Consider the following 12,647-nt stretch of genomic DNA (forward strand, 5'->3'; position numbering starts at 1 on the left):
TTAAGCTTCTTTTAGGCATCTTGTATGTCTACATTATTTACATGGTTTTTGTTGACTTTATATTGTTATTTGTTTAATATAGAAATATCGCAATGCTTCCTTTTGTCACCCACTCATTGGCTCACTCTGCATTGGGTTAACTCACTCTAGGCCTAGAGTATGATGTGACTTATGAGACAGTTTAAATGTTAAATGTCTTCAACACTGCCACTGTAAGCGATTGCTTGCATTAATATCAACTTTTGGCAGCAAAATCATGTAACATCTAAAAAAGAATCGCTGACACACAACATGATCACATGACCACAGATGTACAGTATATTTTATTTAATTGGCAAAGCAGCAAACAGCAATTGTAAAAGAAAATGTCTGAATACCTTACTGGCGTAATTCTTCCTGTTATATGTTATCTTTCTTTTCACTTTCTTGCTTTCATTTTTATTATAGAAAAGTCTTTTTCCAACATTAACATTCAAAGTTTAATCTTTTTTCCATCTGCCAGCACATAACATTCAAAGATGTATAGAACTTTGGAAGTCACAGTGTTAACAAGCTGTATTTCTGTTATCATTTGCTGTTATATACAGGTTGTGATCTGGACTATTTCAAATTTAAGACAATTAGAGGTAAACCTGAAAGCTTAATCAGGTAGTCTGCTGAAGACATGATTTCCTGCATTTCCGAGAAGAACGCTTGGGTCTGCTCAGAAATCTTCCTTTTCTCAGCGATCAGAATCAGAAATCATAATCAATCACAATTCAAACTTTGTTTTTTTCTTCAACTTTGTTCTCAACCATGGTTTTGTGTCAAAGCATTTCTTTGTACGGATAGAATAATGCAGGCATATAGAGACTTCATCGCTGATTAACAACTAACATTGCTTGCTCTGCTCTAACTCAGATTACAGGCAGTACTAGACCATGGGGTGATCACACCAGGGAGGGAGGTTGTTGAGTTTCTCCTCAGTGGATGTTTCTATGGGCCAACCCCAGGCCTTGAAGAATCCAGTCAGGTTCATCCCCACAGTCTGGGAGAAGGTCACAGCATACAGGTTCATCTTGCCTTTGTTGTCACTAGGAAAGTTGCTCATGTTATGGTAAGCAGCAAACACCTTCTTAAAGGCATCCCAGCCAAACCTCTCCTGGAGCTACGTAGGTAAATGTGAACAGAATGGGAAGAGGGTTGATCGAGGAACAAAACTGTATGAATGAACTGTACTGCAACAAACTAGAACAGTTGTAAGAAGGTTTTTTTGGCCGCACAGAGGTAGAGGTGGGAGAATTTCCCTCATCCTGCTTAAACACTTAAGTGGGACAAGAACACAACTTTTCTATGCACCGATCAGGTCGTCAGATTAGCTCATGCCTAGCCTAGCTAGTCTGGTCTAGCTGACATCAATAAAGCAATTCCGGACTCATGATTTAACAGTCAGTCATTGCAGCCATTTTCTCTCACCTGCAAGTATGTCTCAAGAGCCAGAAACACTGACCAGTCGCTGAGTTTCCTGCCTCCCTTCACATACTCATCTATACGACTCTGCCGGTTTGGTTTGGTCAGAGATGGATGAGCCTGCATTAATCATTGTGAAATGTTACCAAAGGAAAAATAACGACATCGAGAAACAATATGATTAGAAATTGGAAAATATAATGTAATACCATTACTGCAGTAATTTACTCCACCTGCGCTCTGTTGACCTTCAGCACCTCTTCATGCACATACACTGACCACAGGTTGCATGTACACTCTGTGGTGTGTGGTGGGAACTCCCAGCAGCCTCTCTGTTGGTTGTGTCCCAGTTCGTGAGTTTCACCCCAAAGACCTTTGATCCTGGCATCTTTCGGTTTAACAAGCTCAGCTGCTATGGACGTGTGCATCATGACGGGATAGCCTGAATGCATCCAACCTGGATAGAGGCAACGCCACTCAGTCTGTGTTGTTGTCCGAATGTAATCATGGTTAAAACTAGTAGTAAATATAAGTATATAACATATAATATAAATCACCTTTTTTGGACAGCCCAATCACAATGAGACATTTTCTTGAATGTGTAACAACGAGACACACATACCAGCAGAAATCTGAACATCCGCAACAATGCGCTCTTTGCGAGGAAATTTGCGTGGGATGGCAGCAAGATCAGCAACACCTTCCATGATACCATTCCAGAGCGTTGCCACCTCATCAGGACGTTCCAGGTCCCTGACAACGTCCGATGGTACAGTGAGGATGATGTTGTCAAACTCCAACTCTGCCCAGGGTGAAGGAGCTGTGCGCAGCCATGACCAATCTGCTGCTGTTGTCACACCTGAAGGGAAGTATGTGGATCTTGCATGTATAATGAACTCAGGATTTTGAAATATTGTAACTCTTCATCGCTGTAGACAAATCATAAGGGAGGAGACAAGGAGCCAAAGTTTCAGCTGTGCCATTCACTCAACACCTTTTCATCTTTCTGTTGCCCTTGGAGCCAGTGATCCTTGAGCATCTAATAAGGCTTTCCGAACTGCACATTAATAAAATGCACACACCAGAAACATAGTGACCAATGAAATAGCCGATTAATATGCACATTTTAAAGAATCTCAACACACCTTTTCAAGTGTTGTGTTCTAATTAATTATATTGAAAATAGCAGCTACCGTCATCTACTCCACACTGTGAGACCCACGTGTGGATGTAATTTATGTCCATGTAGATAGACAAATATAATTGACACGTAACTTTACCTCAGTTGCTACTAAGTTATTGTAGCTAGCATGCTAATCTCATAATGATAATACTAATGATAATACTAATTAACAGTAAGACTTCTTTAATTTTCACTATTTGTGAGTATTTATAATTTTTCTGAGTAATTTCAAACTTTTAACAGCGACGGATGAACAGACTGAGGAGAAGGTAAACACAGCTACATTGGGATATTTAAGTGAGGGCCTTTAACATGTTGACAGGCATTGGCAATAACATTTATAGGCCCGTTAATGGTGAAAATAAGCGATTCATTTCAACAAAGCACATCCGCCTCACAGGGTTACACTGTAGAATCTCTCCCTCTGATCTATCTGACATGGCACCCATGTTGGCCAGACTCTCCCTAATATACGACTCTGATGAGAGCACTGTTGGGGGAGAGATGAAGTCAATGAAGGGGGGGACAGAAGAGGAGAACAAAGAGGACCTTACTACGTGTTGTGGATTATTTCAAGCACCACACAACAGTGAGCTGACGGTGACACAGACTTACCAGACTTGTAATAAGGTGCACTCACAGCTACCTGGACAATGACCTCGGCCCCCTCCACATATGTGTCAGGTGGAGCCACCAGGTAGATGAGCCCCCCCCAGAGGTTCCACACCTGCATCATCTCTGAGGTAATAGGAAATCGCTCATGAACACGTGGTGCTCTCTTCAACTCTTCAGCTTTCAGGAAGTCACTTTGACAGCCTATCTGAACCTGTGGATGGCATTGAATGTGCATTTAAAATCTGTATAATTCCACGGTGCAGTATGATTAAGTTTTTCATAGTTGTATGTATGTAATAAACAGTAGGTAGAAAATGGATGAGCTGCATGAACAGAGGAATAACAGTAGAAGCATAGCAGTCAGCACAACAGCTAAATTCATGGAAGCTGCATTTTCCAGCGGTTTCACATTTTCAGTCATTACGAGGCTGAATAAGACATAGATGTGACGTCAAAGAGTAGTGCCTGGCTTAATTTTAAAAGCTATCCCTATCTTTACAAGTCTTTACAAAACTTTGTCCTGTTATTTCCCACCCCCAAAACATGGTTGCTAAGTGTTGGCCCACAGTGGCACGGCCACAGCAGCTCAGGACCATCCAACCATCCCACCATATAATTTCATTGTACAGTGATGTAAATATATACAAATAAAGCACTTTACTTTTCTTTACTTTACTTTAGGTCCAAAAGACCTTTGACAGATTTTGCTTTTTTGATAGCCAAAATTATTAACCTGAAAATATTGATTATTTTTTGCCTCAAAAACATGATTTAATGTCATAATGTTCATGAAGCATGCAGATGGTTGCCCTTAGTACGACAAATCTCAAATGAACCGAGTCCTACTTTTTTAATTCATGTTTCATTTTAATATTTGGTATGTTCACTTTTTGTAACAATTACGGTAGCACATCTCTCTGGCATAGTGTCAGTATATTTCCTGAAAATGTCAACACTAAGCCAAAGGTTTTACTTTGAGTCTACAATAGATCTGTACATTTGTTTTCCAACTTGCCCCAAATGTGCTCAATGGGGCTGAGGGCTAGACTTTGAGAGGTCCAGATTACATCTTGTCAAAGGGAGTTCTGGCAATAGTTATTATCAAAATTATTATTGGAATATGAATCCACGACTCGCAGATGGTACTCTGTGAATCACCAGAATACTGTGGTAAACTTTCTTATCCGTGATGAAACAAATCTTCACTAAATCATCTGTTCTATCTGCTGTTCTGCCACCAGGTCTTTCTTCACCCAGTTTTAAACCCACAGCTCTTGCAAAACATTGTTGCAGTATTAGCCATTGCTGATGAGCAGGATAGGCCTTGTACATTCAAATGAATCACACAACAGTGTCCCAAGACTCTAGTTGTCAACATTTAAGTTTAACCATGATCAAACCTGACAATAATTACACAAGTAATTTGGCTCTTTCTGAGAAAGAACGTGGTGTTGTGACATCGACAGTAAAATGGGAAAGTAACCTAAATCTCCATGTGATGGCTCTCTTCTATGTTTTATAGCATAATGATGACTTTCATATTCTGCAGGTATTATAATGGCCAGTTCAACAAAAGCAACTAAAACATCATAAATACACCAAGTGTTGTAATAATTTTGCCCACCACTGTAGATTAATGGATTTGACTTGATGTACAAATTTAGCAGAATGATGACAGAATCACAGTAGACATTGATTTAATGTACTGTACCTGCCATCTCTTGTTCACCATCTTTTCTGGTATAATCATGTAGGTCTTCATGCCAGGAGACAGGTACAGACCGGTACTGATCCACTCGTGATTTTCTGATACAGAAACAGAGCAGCAAATGTTATATTGAGGTGTATGTGAATCAGATATATTGAACGTGTTACCTTTCCATGTTAATGTAATGCAATATCACAATAGCTCTTACAATATACTACGCTGTGGGGACAAATAATTGAGAAGTTATTTCCCGCATTTGTTCACAACACTCTGATCTGACCTGTTGTTTTTGCATTTATCCTGATCCTTTGGTTGTAGACAACAGGCCTCGCAGGGATTTGCTTGATGAGGTAGGGCAGTAGGGCATCTGGATCTGGACAAACATGATATAGGTCTCTCACCAGAGAGAGCAGAAAGTGATCCTGGGGACTCCTCACCGGGTTGTGCTCACTCACCTTGAAACAAACATTGTCATTTACAAAACACAGCTCTTGGTTGGAACATCATCAGACCTCATTCACTAACAATGAGCACACCTTCGATTTTATCAAATCAGGTGCAGGTCAGAGCAACTTCACATTTACTGCCACTCTTTCACCACCAAGAACATTCTCGTCCCTGGAGGCATATTGTTGCCCCAAGAGACAGGATGTACTTGCCTATTTACCATACAAGCTGTTAAATCGAAAAATTACGTTTTGCCCACCTGTGGCATGCCACACTTGAAGATGTCAATGAGGACATCCAGCAGTTGTGTGTAGGAGCTGCTATCATACGCCTTCATGGTCAAAAAGGCGGCACAATCCTTGCCCAGTTTTTCAAGGTGCTTCTTCTCATTCACAGGAGGTCCCTGACCACAGATGACATTACCAGCAACACGTTGCAGAAGATGGCGGAAGTGCGTGTCTTCCCTGCCCTGGCTTTTCACAGAGGCCTTGTACAAACCTCTAGTGATTGTGTTCACCAACAAGGTCAAGCCCAGTTTGTTCAGGATTCTGTTTCCTGAAACACAGGAGAGAAAGAAAGTTGGCTTTATTTTGTGTTCTGCATAATTCAGGTCAAATGAACTCCGGTGGCAAAAGGAACTACAAGACACATTTAGGACACTGGCTGTTATAGCTTATCCCAAAGTAAAGATGTCACGTGTTCCAACATATATCTGTAAAAAACCATCCCAACCAGTGATCGATCAATTCTTCTTAGTTTTTTTGATTTCAGAAAGTTGATACACTTACATGTCACAGCAGCAGATTGATCCAACAGCACAAAAACACTGCACAACAGACCTTTTGTTTGTGTTTTAAAAACAGGAAAACGTGATCTTCCGAATGACAAACATATTTTGGATGGAGAGGGTTTTGCAAAACTGTCTGACATGCCATTTTGGGTTTTTCTTTCTACAATGTGTTGCACAACTAGTGTACTGCTATGACACATGACAAATTATGATCATTTTGGTGGTGTGTTGCTTATCTGTAAAATAGGAATTATGAAGCATTTCCTTTTTAGCATTTGAGCATTTTTCACAGAATTACATTCACCTCTGCTGATTTCATTTGCAGCAAGAAATGTAAACCACCACAGTGTTGACCATTTGGATTAACCTCTACTAGAGCCTTTTTTAAATACAGTCTATAAGGTGTATTTGCTTCACTGTTACAGGTAAATGTATTGTATAACATCATATACACATGTGCTCAACATATGTTAGCGTGATATTTTATACCACTAAACTTGACAGACTGTTGGACCTCATCACATTTTGTTCCATTGTCATACCTGAGAAATCGGTTATTGGGTTTTGCTCCTGGTGTGTCTGAGCCCAGTACCAGGAGTGTCCACCAATCAACAGACCTCCTCCCTCTGCCACAAAGTCTTGGATTTCCTCCACATGCTCATCGCTGTATGCGGTGCACACAAACACACTCAGGTCTTTTCGGAAATTTGTCTTCTTACACTTGAGACCAGAGTCGGTAAAAATGCTGACTGCTGGAGCAAAACCAATTTCTCCACCCCGCCCTTGGTCCAGCCATCGAACAGCATTGTTCATAAATGGAGCCAGTGTCTGTAATAAAAAGTGTCCGTTTAAATAGATACATAAGTTGTATGTAATATCACTTAGCACAGTGAGGATAACCAATTTAAAGACATCTTAAATCAATATGTAGACTAACAAATGAGAAAATGAATCACATTTTATTCTGCGAAAGGTCATCTATCTGTAACATGGCTGTTATTTACAGATGACAGACCAACATGTTGCTTTGAGAATGAGGAGTTTGACTGATTCTAACTTCACCTCCATTGCCATGAAGCACTCATGCGTTGCCACAATGACCCGTCCCTGCCCGTAGTATGCTCCTGCCAGGAAAGCCTGTCCATCTTCAGTGGTACCAATGGGGAAGGCCAAACGGCCATGAACTAGAACCTCAGAAGCTGCAAAATCTCCCTGGAGGTTAAACTCTGAAGTCCCTTTGAGTAACAACTCCAGGTCTTCCTCAAAATTCTTACCAACACTGTATGAAGAAGAGAGGAAAAAAAACATGGGCAATAATGGTGAAGCAAGACGGAGAACACAATGTTCACTGCAAACATAGTAGGGCCACATGCATGGCACATTTTTCAGTAAAACTTGCAACTTTAATAGAAGGGGAAGTATAGACTTACTTTATGGCCTTCCAGTGGGATGGGATTTCTGGGTAGACAGTCAGGTTCTCTCCCTTTCCATAATGTGTTCCAAAGTAGATGCCTGCCACTCCTGCCACTTTATTCCCAGGAAACTGGAGAAATGGGTTTTTATTTCTGTGGCATGAAGCCCAGTGCCACGCTTGCCCCCCTATCAGCACGCCTCCTCCAGCTTTCAGAAATGCCACCAGGTCCTTTGCGTCTGCATCCACACTGTAGGCATCTGTCACATACACACCAACTCCTGGATTGTCACTAAACGCCCCCACAACCTCTACTTGGAAGCTGCATCTACTCAGGTTATCAGCGACTGCCTTGACACTGTTGTGCACCCCCACAGAGATGTTTTCAGATCCATCTCCACTCAGCCAGGTGACAGCATTCTCTACCAGAGCTGGAAAGCGGGTCAGATACGTCTCATGACCCAAGACCACAACCCTACCACGGCCGTACAGAGAGGCAGCCATCAGGACCTGGCCTTGGCTGTCAATTGCTAAAGGAAAAGCATGGTCTCCAATGAGTACCAGGTCACAGGGAACAGAGTTGCAAAGTAGGTCCAGCTGCCTGAAACCTCTCATTAAAGAGGTGTAGGCTCCTTTGGGGTAGGACTGCATTAGCTGGTTGGCCATGGTGTGGAGGAAAAATGCTCTGAAATTTGTGTGAAGAGGGTGGAGGGCAGACAAAAGTAGCACTGACTGTAAGTTGTGTTAGTGAGTGGGGCTAAACCCTAGACGGCTGACCTCATTAGGTTGTCCTGCGAAAACAGAGTTGACACTTCAAATATTTTATACATCTATAACAACAAAGAAAAACATTAAAATGTCAGTTTTGGATAAACAGTAGCACCCACAAAGCTTGCAACTCAACACTCCATTAAAACAACAAATGGATTTTTACCTGAAAATCAGTTTGGTTGTCAGGACATATACTTCGATTGAAGTAGAGCAATTTTCCAAGAACAACACTTTCTAGGAGTGTATGTCTGACGAGGGAGAGAAGACAAATTGTAAAGAGTAGAGAGCACTATTTAAAGAAAGAGAACATGAGGAGGGACTTCAGTAAACTCAACCCACTTTGACTAGATGATGGATAAGATGAAATTCCAAGGCTACATCCAATACAGTAAGACTAGGACATGTATAACTCTCAATTGCTGCATTTATTGAAGTATTTTTTATGGATTGACGCCCTTCATTAGCTTCTTTACATCTTGCTTCAGTTCTTTCCTGACATGCAGGTATTTAGATACTGGTTTTTGTTAACATAATAGGTCCTCTGTCACTGAAAAAACAGTTCCTACTTCTTCACCTGCGTATTTTTTTTTTTTTCCATAAAATGAGATAGAAATCAACCATGCTTTAAAAAACAACCCAAGAACAAGTCTGTGCAAATTCTTAAGTGATGAAACACAGATCAGGCACAACATTAAAACCACTGACAGGAGAAGTAATATTTACCATCTACCATCAAAAACTTTTGGACCTGTCATTCATGTGGATGTTACTTAGACATGTAACACCTACCAAGACCAGACTAGGAGTGGCTGGTCAGCAGTGTGAAAATGCAGAAGGCAGAACTCAAACACAGCATGTGACAGTTCACAGAAATGTCAGTTCTCAAGATCCACAACCACAAATGATCTTACACAAACTGGTTATTGCGTGTTCCTTTTAGTTCCCTTTTTCTTCACAGTAAATGACTAAAGTTTTACATGAGAAAACATATTCCAAAACATATTCCAAAATAGGCTTCCATGAAAAAAGATATTCTGGACTGAGAGGCTTAGTGTGATGGATCCCACGGGCCTAAAGCTTTACTCTTCAATTTTTCCTAAAAAAGAAAAGAAAAGAAAAGAAAAGAAAAGAAAAGAAAAGAAAAGAAAAGAAAAGAAAGAAATCTGATGGATGATGGAATATATCTGTGAAGATTTTCAGTTGTCCAGGTCATGGTAATCCAGAAAGTGTTTAAAAAAGGTAAATGGACTTATAGAGTTTTGAGAAGATGTTTTGGATGTTTTGGATGATGTATGATGCAGCGTTTGTGATAACATTTAAGCATACAAACAGTCATAATTCACAATAATAACAATAATCACAACAACAACAATTATAATGACACACACACACACACACACACACACACACACACACACACACACACTGTCGCTATGGCCGCTATGGTGTCACACCGTGGTGAGGGCGTCTTGTCTTGGGGTTGTTTTGTCCTGTCATTTCCTGTTTTATTTTGAAAAGTAACGCTCCTCGTCAACTTGTTCTCGTGCCTTGCTTCATGTTTTCAACCAAAGAATTTCCAAGTAAGCCTGTGAATCCTCTCGGAGAGATAGTTTTTGTTTGTCTAGTCTTTTCTTAGTTATTTCCTCAGTTCTGAGGTTTTCCTCCATTCGGAGTGTTTTTGTGTTTATTTAGTGATTTGTTTCTTCGATTTGTATTTCCTCCTTTTGGAGAGTTTTTGTTTTCACTGATTAGAATTACGCCCAGGAATTTTTGTGGCCATTTGTTTGTCCCTCTGTGAGGGATCTCTGAACATTCCAATTAAACCCCCTTTGTCATCTCTGCATACTGAGTCCGGAGTTCTGCTTCGAGTCCCGGCCTGACATATGGTAAGTATCACACAGTGTGTCAGTCAGTCACACCAGTTACTGGAAGAGGAGCATTTTGCGATTGATATGTCAGCGACATCTTCGACTGAAAATGAAACGTTTATTCAGTGTTGCTTTCTCAATGTCGAATGTTGAACCTGTTATATTTGTGCCGCCGGATCCCGGAGCACAACGCGACAACACGCTACAGAGCAGATCGTGCGGGACAAGAAGTCGTGCGCAGAAACAAAATAACACATCCGGTTAATTTTCAGTATAATAATAATAAATCATTTTCTGTGGTAACTTTCCCTTACTTCATGAGTCACCATAATGGTCCTTCAAAAAACTTCAAAATGCCCCATTTTTTGAAGCTATCTCCTGTCATATTTTGTATATGTCAAGTCTGTGATGAAGCAATAACACTAAGCCTGATCTGTGTTTGTCAGTGTAACTTCATACTTTTATTGTTGGTAAGCATTATAGGCTATGAAAAATGTCAAATGTAGAATGCATATTAGAGTCATATGAATAAGGAATTATTCAAATAAATATAGTAAAATATAAAATTCATTTATTATAGCCTATTAGTGTGTCTATTTAGAACACATCTGCATTGATATGATGTTATTTTTATGGATTTATTTTTCTCTTTTTTACTTGCTGGCCCTTTTAGACATCAAAATGTAGGTGCTATAAGTTGCAGTGATAGTTAAAGGGATATACCACTGATTTTCTGCATTTGTATATATTATCCCTCTGTCCCAGGAAAGTTCATTTCCTTTTTATTCCTAATCCATGACTTGATGAAATTCAGTCTCCAGTTTTAAAATGGGATTCATTTGCAAATCATTTAGGATGAGAGTGATGTTTTCTGATAACAAAAAAAAACAAATAAACCTATTCAAAAGTCATAATGATGATGTTTTTGCTCCTCAAGACTCTGAAATGGCCAGATTTAAATAATGGAATTAAAAAAAAAATCCTGGGGAGCATGCCCCCGTACCCGCCTAGAAGCTCTGATTCATGACCTCAGTATTTTTTCGGCCCTGCTTACAGCCCTGTTTGTGAACGAGATATGTGAGGAGGTAAAGAGTTACAGGACGTTATTGGACTGTAGAAAACTGAGTGGCTGAGCAGATTAGTTGCTGAGATAAAATTCTTCAGTAAACTCAACCCACAACCCACAGTTCTCAAGTAAACTACATGAGAGCCACAGCCAATGATCTTTCACAAACTGGTTATTGTGTGTTCCTTCTTGTTCCCTTCTCCTTCACAGTAAATGACTAAAGTTGTACGTGAGAAAACATATTACAAAATAGGCTTCCATAAATCTTCCTGGGCTCCATAAAGGACATAAAATATAACATAAATGATAACATTTAAGCATACAAACAGTCATAATTCACAATAGTAACAATAATCACAACAACAACAATTATAATGATACACACACACTATTTATATATGCGTAATATCATGATATATTTATAACGCTATAATTGTACAAATATACCATAATAGCACTAACAATGCCATATCTCAGTCACTACTATCACAATAATAATTCTACTTATTTTAATATTGATAATGAATTTCCAGTCATATGGTCTGCTGCATTAGTTGAGTTTTAAGTAATTTTTTTTAAAGTGAATTTGTTTTGTGAGCGAGATATGTGAGGAGGTAAAGAGTTACAGGACATTATTGAACTGTAGAAAACTGAGTGATTGGGTAGATGAGTTGAAGAGGTAAAATTCTTCAGTAAACTGAACCCACTTTGACTAGACGATGGATAAGATCAAATTCCAAGGCTACTTCCAATAGAGTAAGACTAGGACATGTATAACTCTCAATTACTGCATTTATTGAAGTTTTTTTTTTTTTGTAAAAAAGACTGACCCTTCATTAGCTTTTTTACATCTTGCTTCAGTTCTTTTCTGACATGCAGGTATTTAGGTACTGTTTTTTGTTAACATAATAGATCCTCTGTCACTGAAAAACCAATTCCTACTTCTTCACCTGCATTTATTTTTTTTTTTTTTTCATAAAATGAGATAGAAATCAACCATGCTTTAAAAAACAACCCAAAGATCAAGTCTGTGCAAATTCTTGAGTGATGAAACACCTTGTCACAATACAAAAACTTTTGGACCTGTCATTCATGTGGATGTTACTTAGACATGTAACACCTACCAAGACCAGACTAGACACTCCCACCCTATAGCAATGACACTCTGGGTTTGTTGCCAGTACAGAAAGTCGGTTTGTCAGCATGTGACAGTTCACAGAAATGTCAGTTCTCAAGAATTACAACCACAAATGATCTTTCACAAACTGGTTATTAATATCCCTTCTTCTTCACCGTAAATGACTAAAGTTGTACATGAGAAAACATATTTCAAAACATA

At 39.5% G+C, this 12,647-nt stretch overlaps 1 protein-coding gene across 1 annotated transcript; it reads right to left on the bottom strand.

Moving 5' to 3' along the window:
* Nucleotides 1–304: 304 nt before the first annotated feature.
* Nucleotides 305–8,851, bottom strand: LOC125013110 (TRPM8 channel-associated factor homolog). The gene is made up of 12 exons (XM_047593434.1): nucleotides 8,538–8,851; nucleotides 7,623–8,394; nucleotides 7,255–7,471; nucleotides 6,735–7,020; nucleotides 5,662–5,957; nucleotides 5,236–5,410; nucleotides 4,959–5,053; nucleotides 3,248–3,458; nucleotides 2,072–2,308; nucleotides 1,683–1,906; nucleotides 1,456–1,569; nucleotides 305–1,147 (listed from the first exon to the last, which is right to left on the bottom strand). The coding sequence occupies exons 2-12, from the start codon at nucleotides 8,267–8,269 to the stop codon at nucleotides 914–916; spliced, it is 2,736 nt and encodes a 911-aa protein (XP_047449390.1). The 5' UTR covers nucleotides 8,270–8,394; nucleotides 8,538–8,851; the 3' UTR covers nucleotides 305–913.
* Between the last annotated feature and the right edge of the window lie 3,796 nt (nucleotides 8,852–12,647).

The sequence above is a fragment of the Mugil cephalus genome, chromosome 9 (assembly GCF_022458985.1).
Source record: "Mugil cephalus isolate CIBA_MC_2020 chromosome 9, CIBA_Mcephalus_1.1, whole genome shotgun sequence".
Lineage (NCBI taxonomy): Eukaryota > Metazoa > Chordata > Actinopteri > Mugiliformes > Mugilidae > Mugil > Mugil cephalus.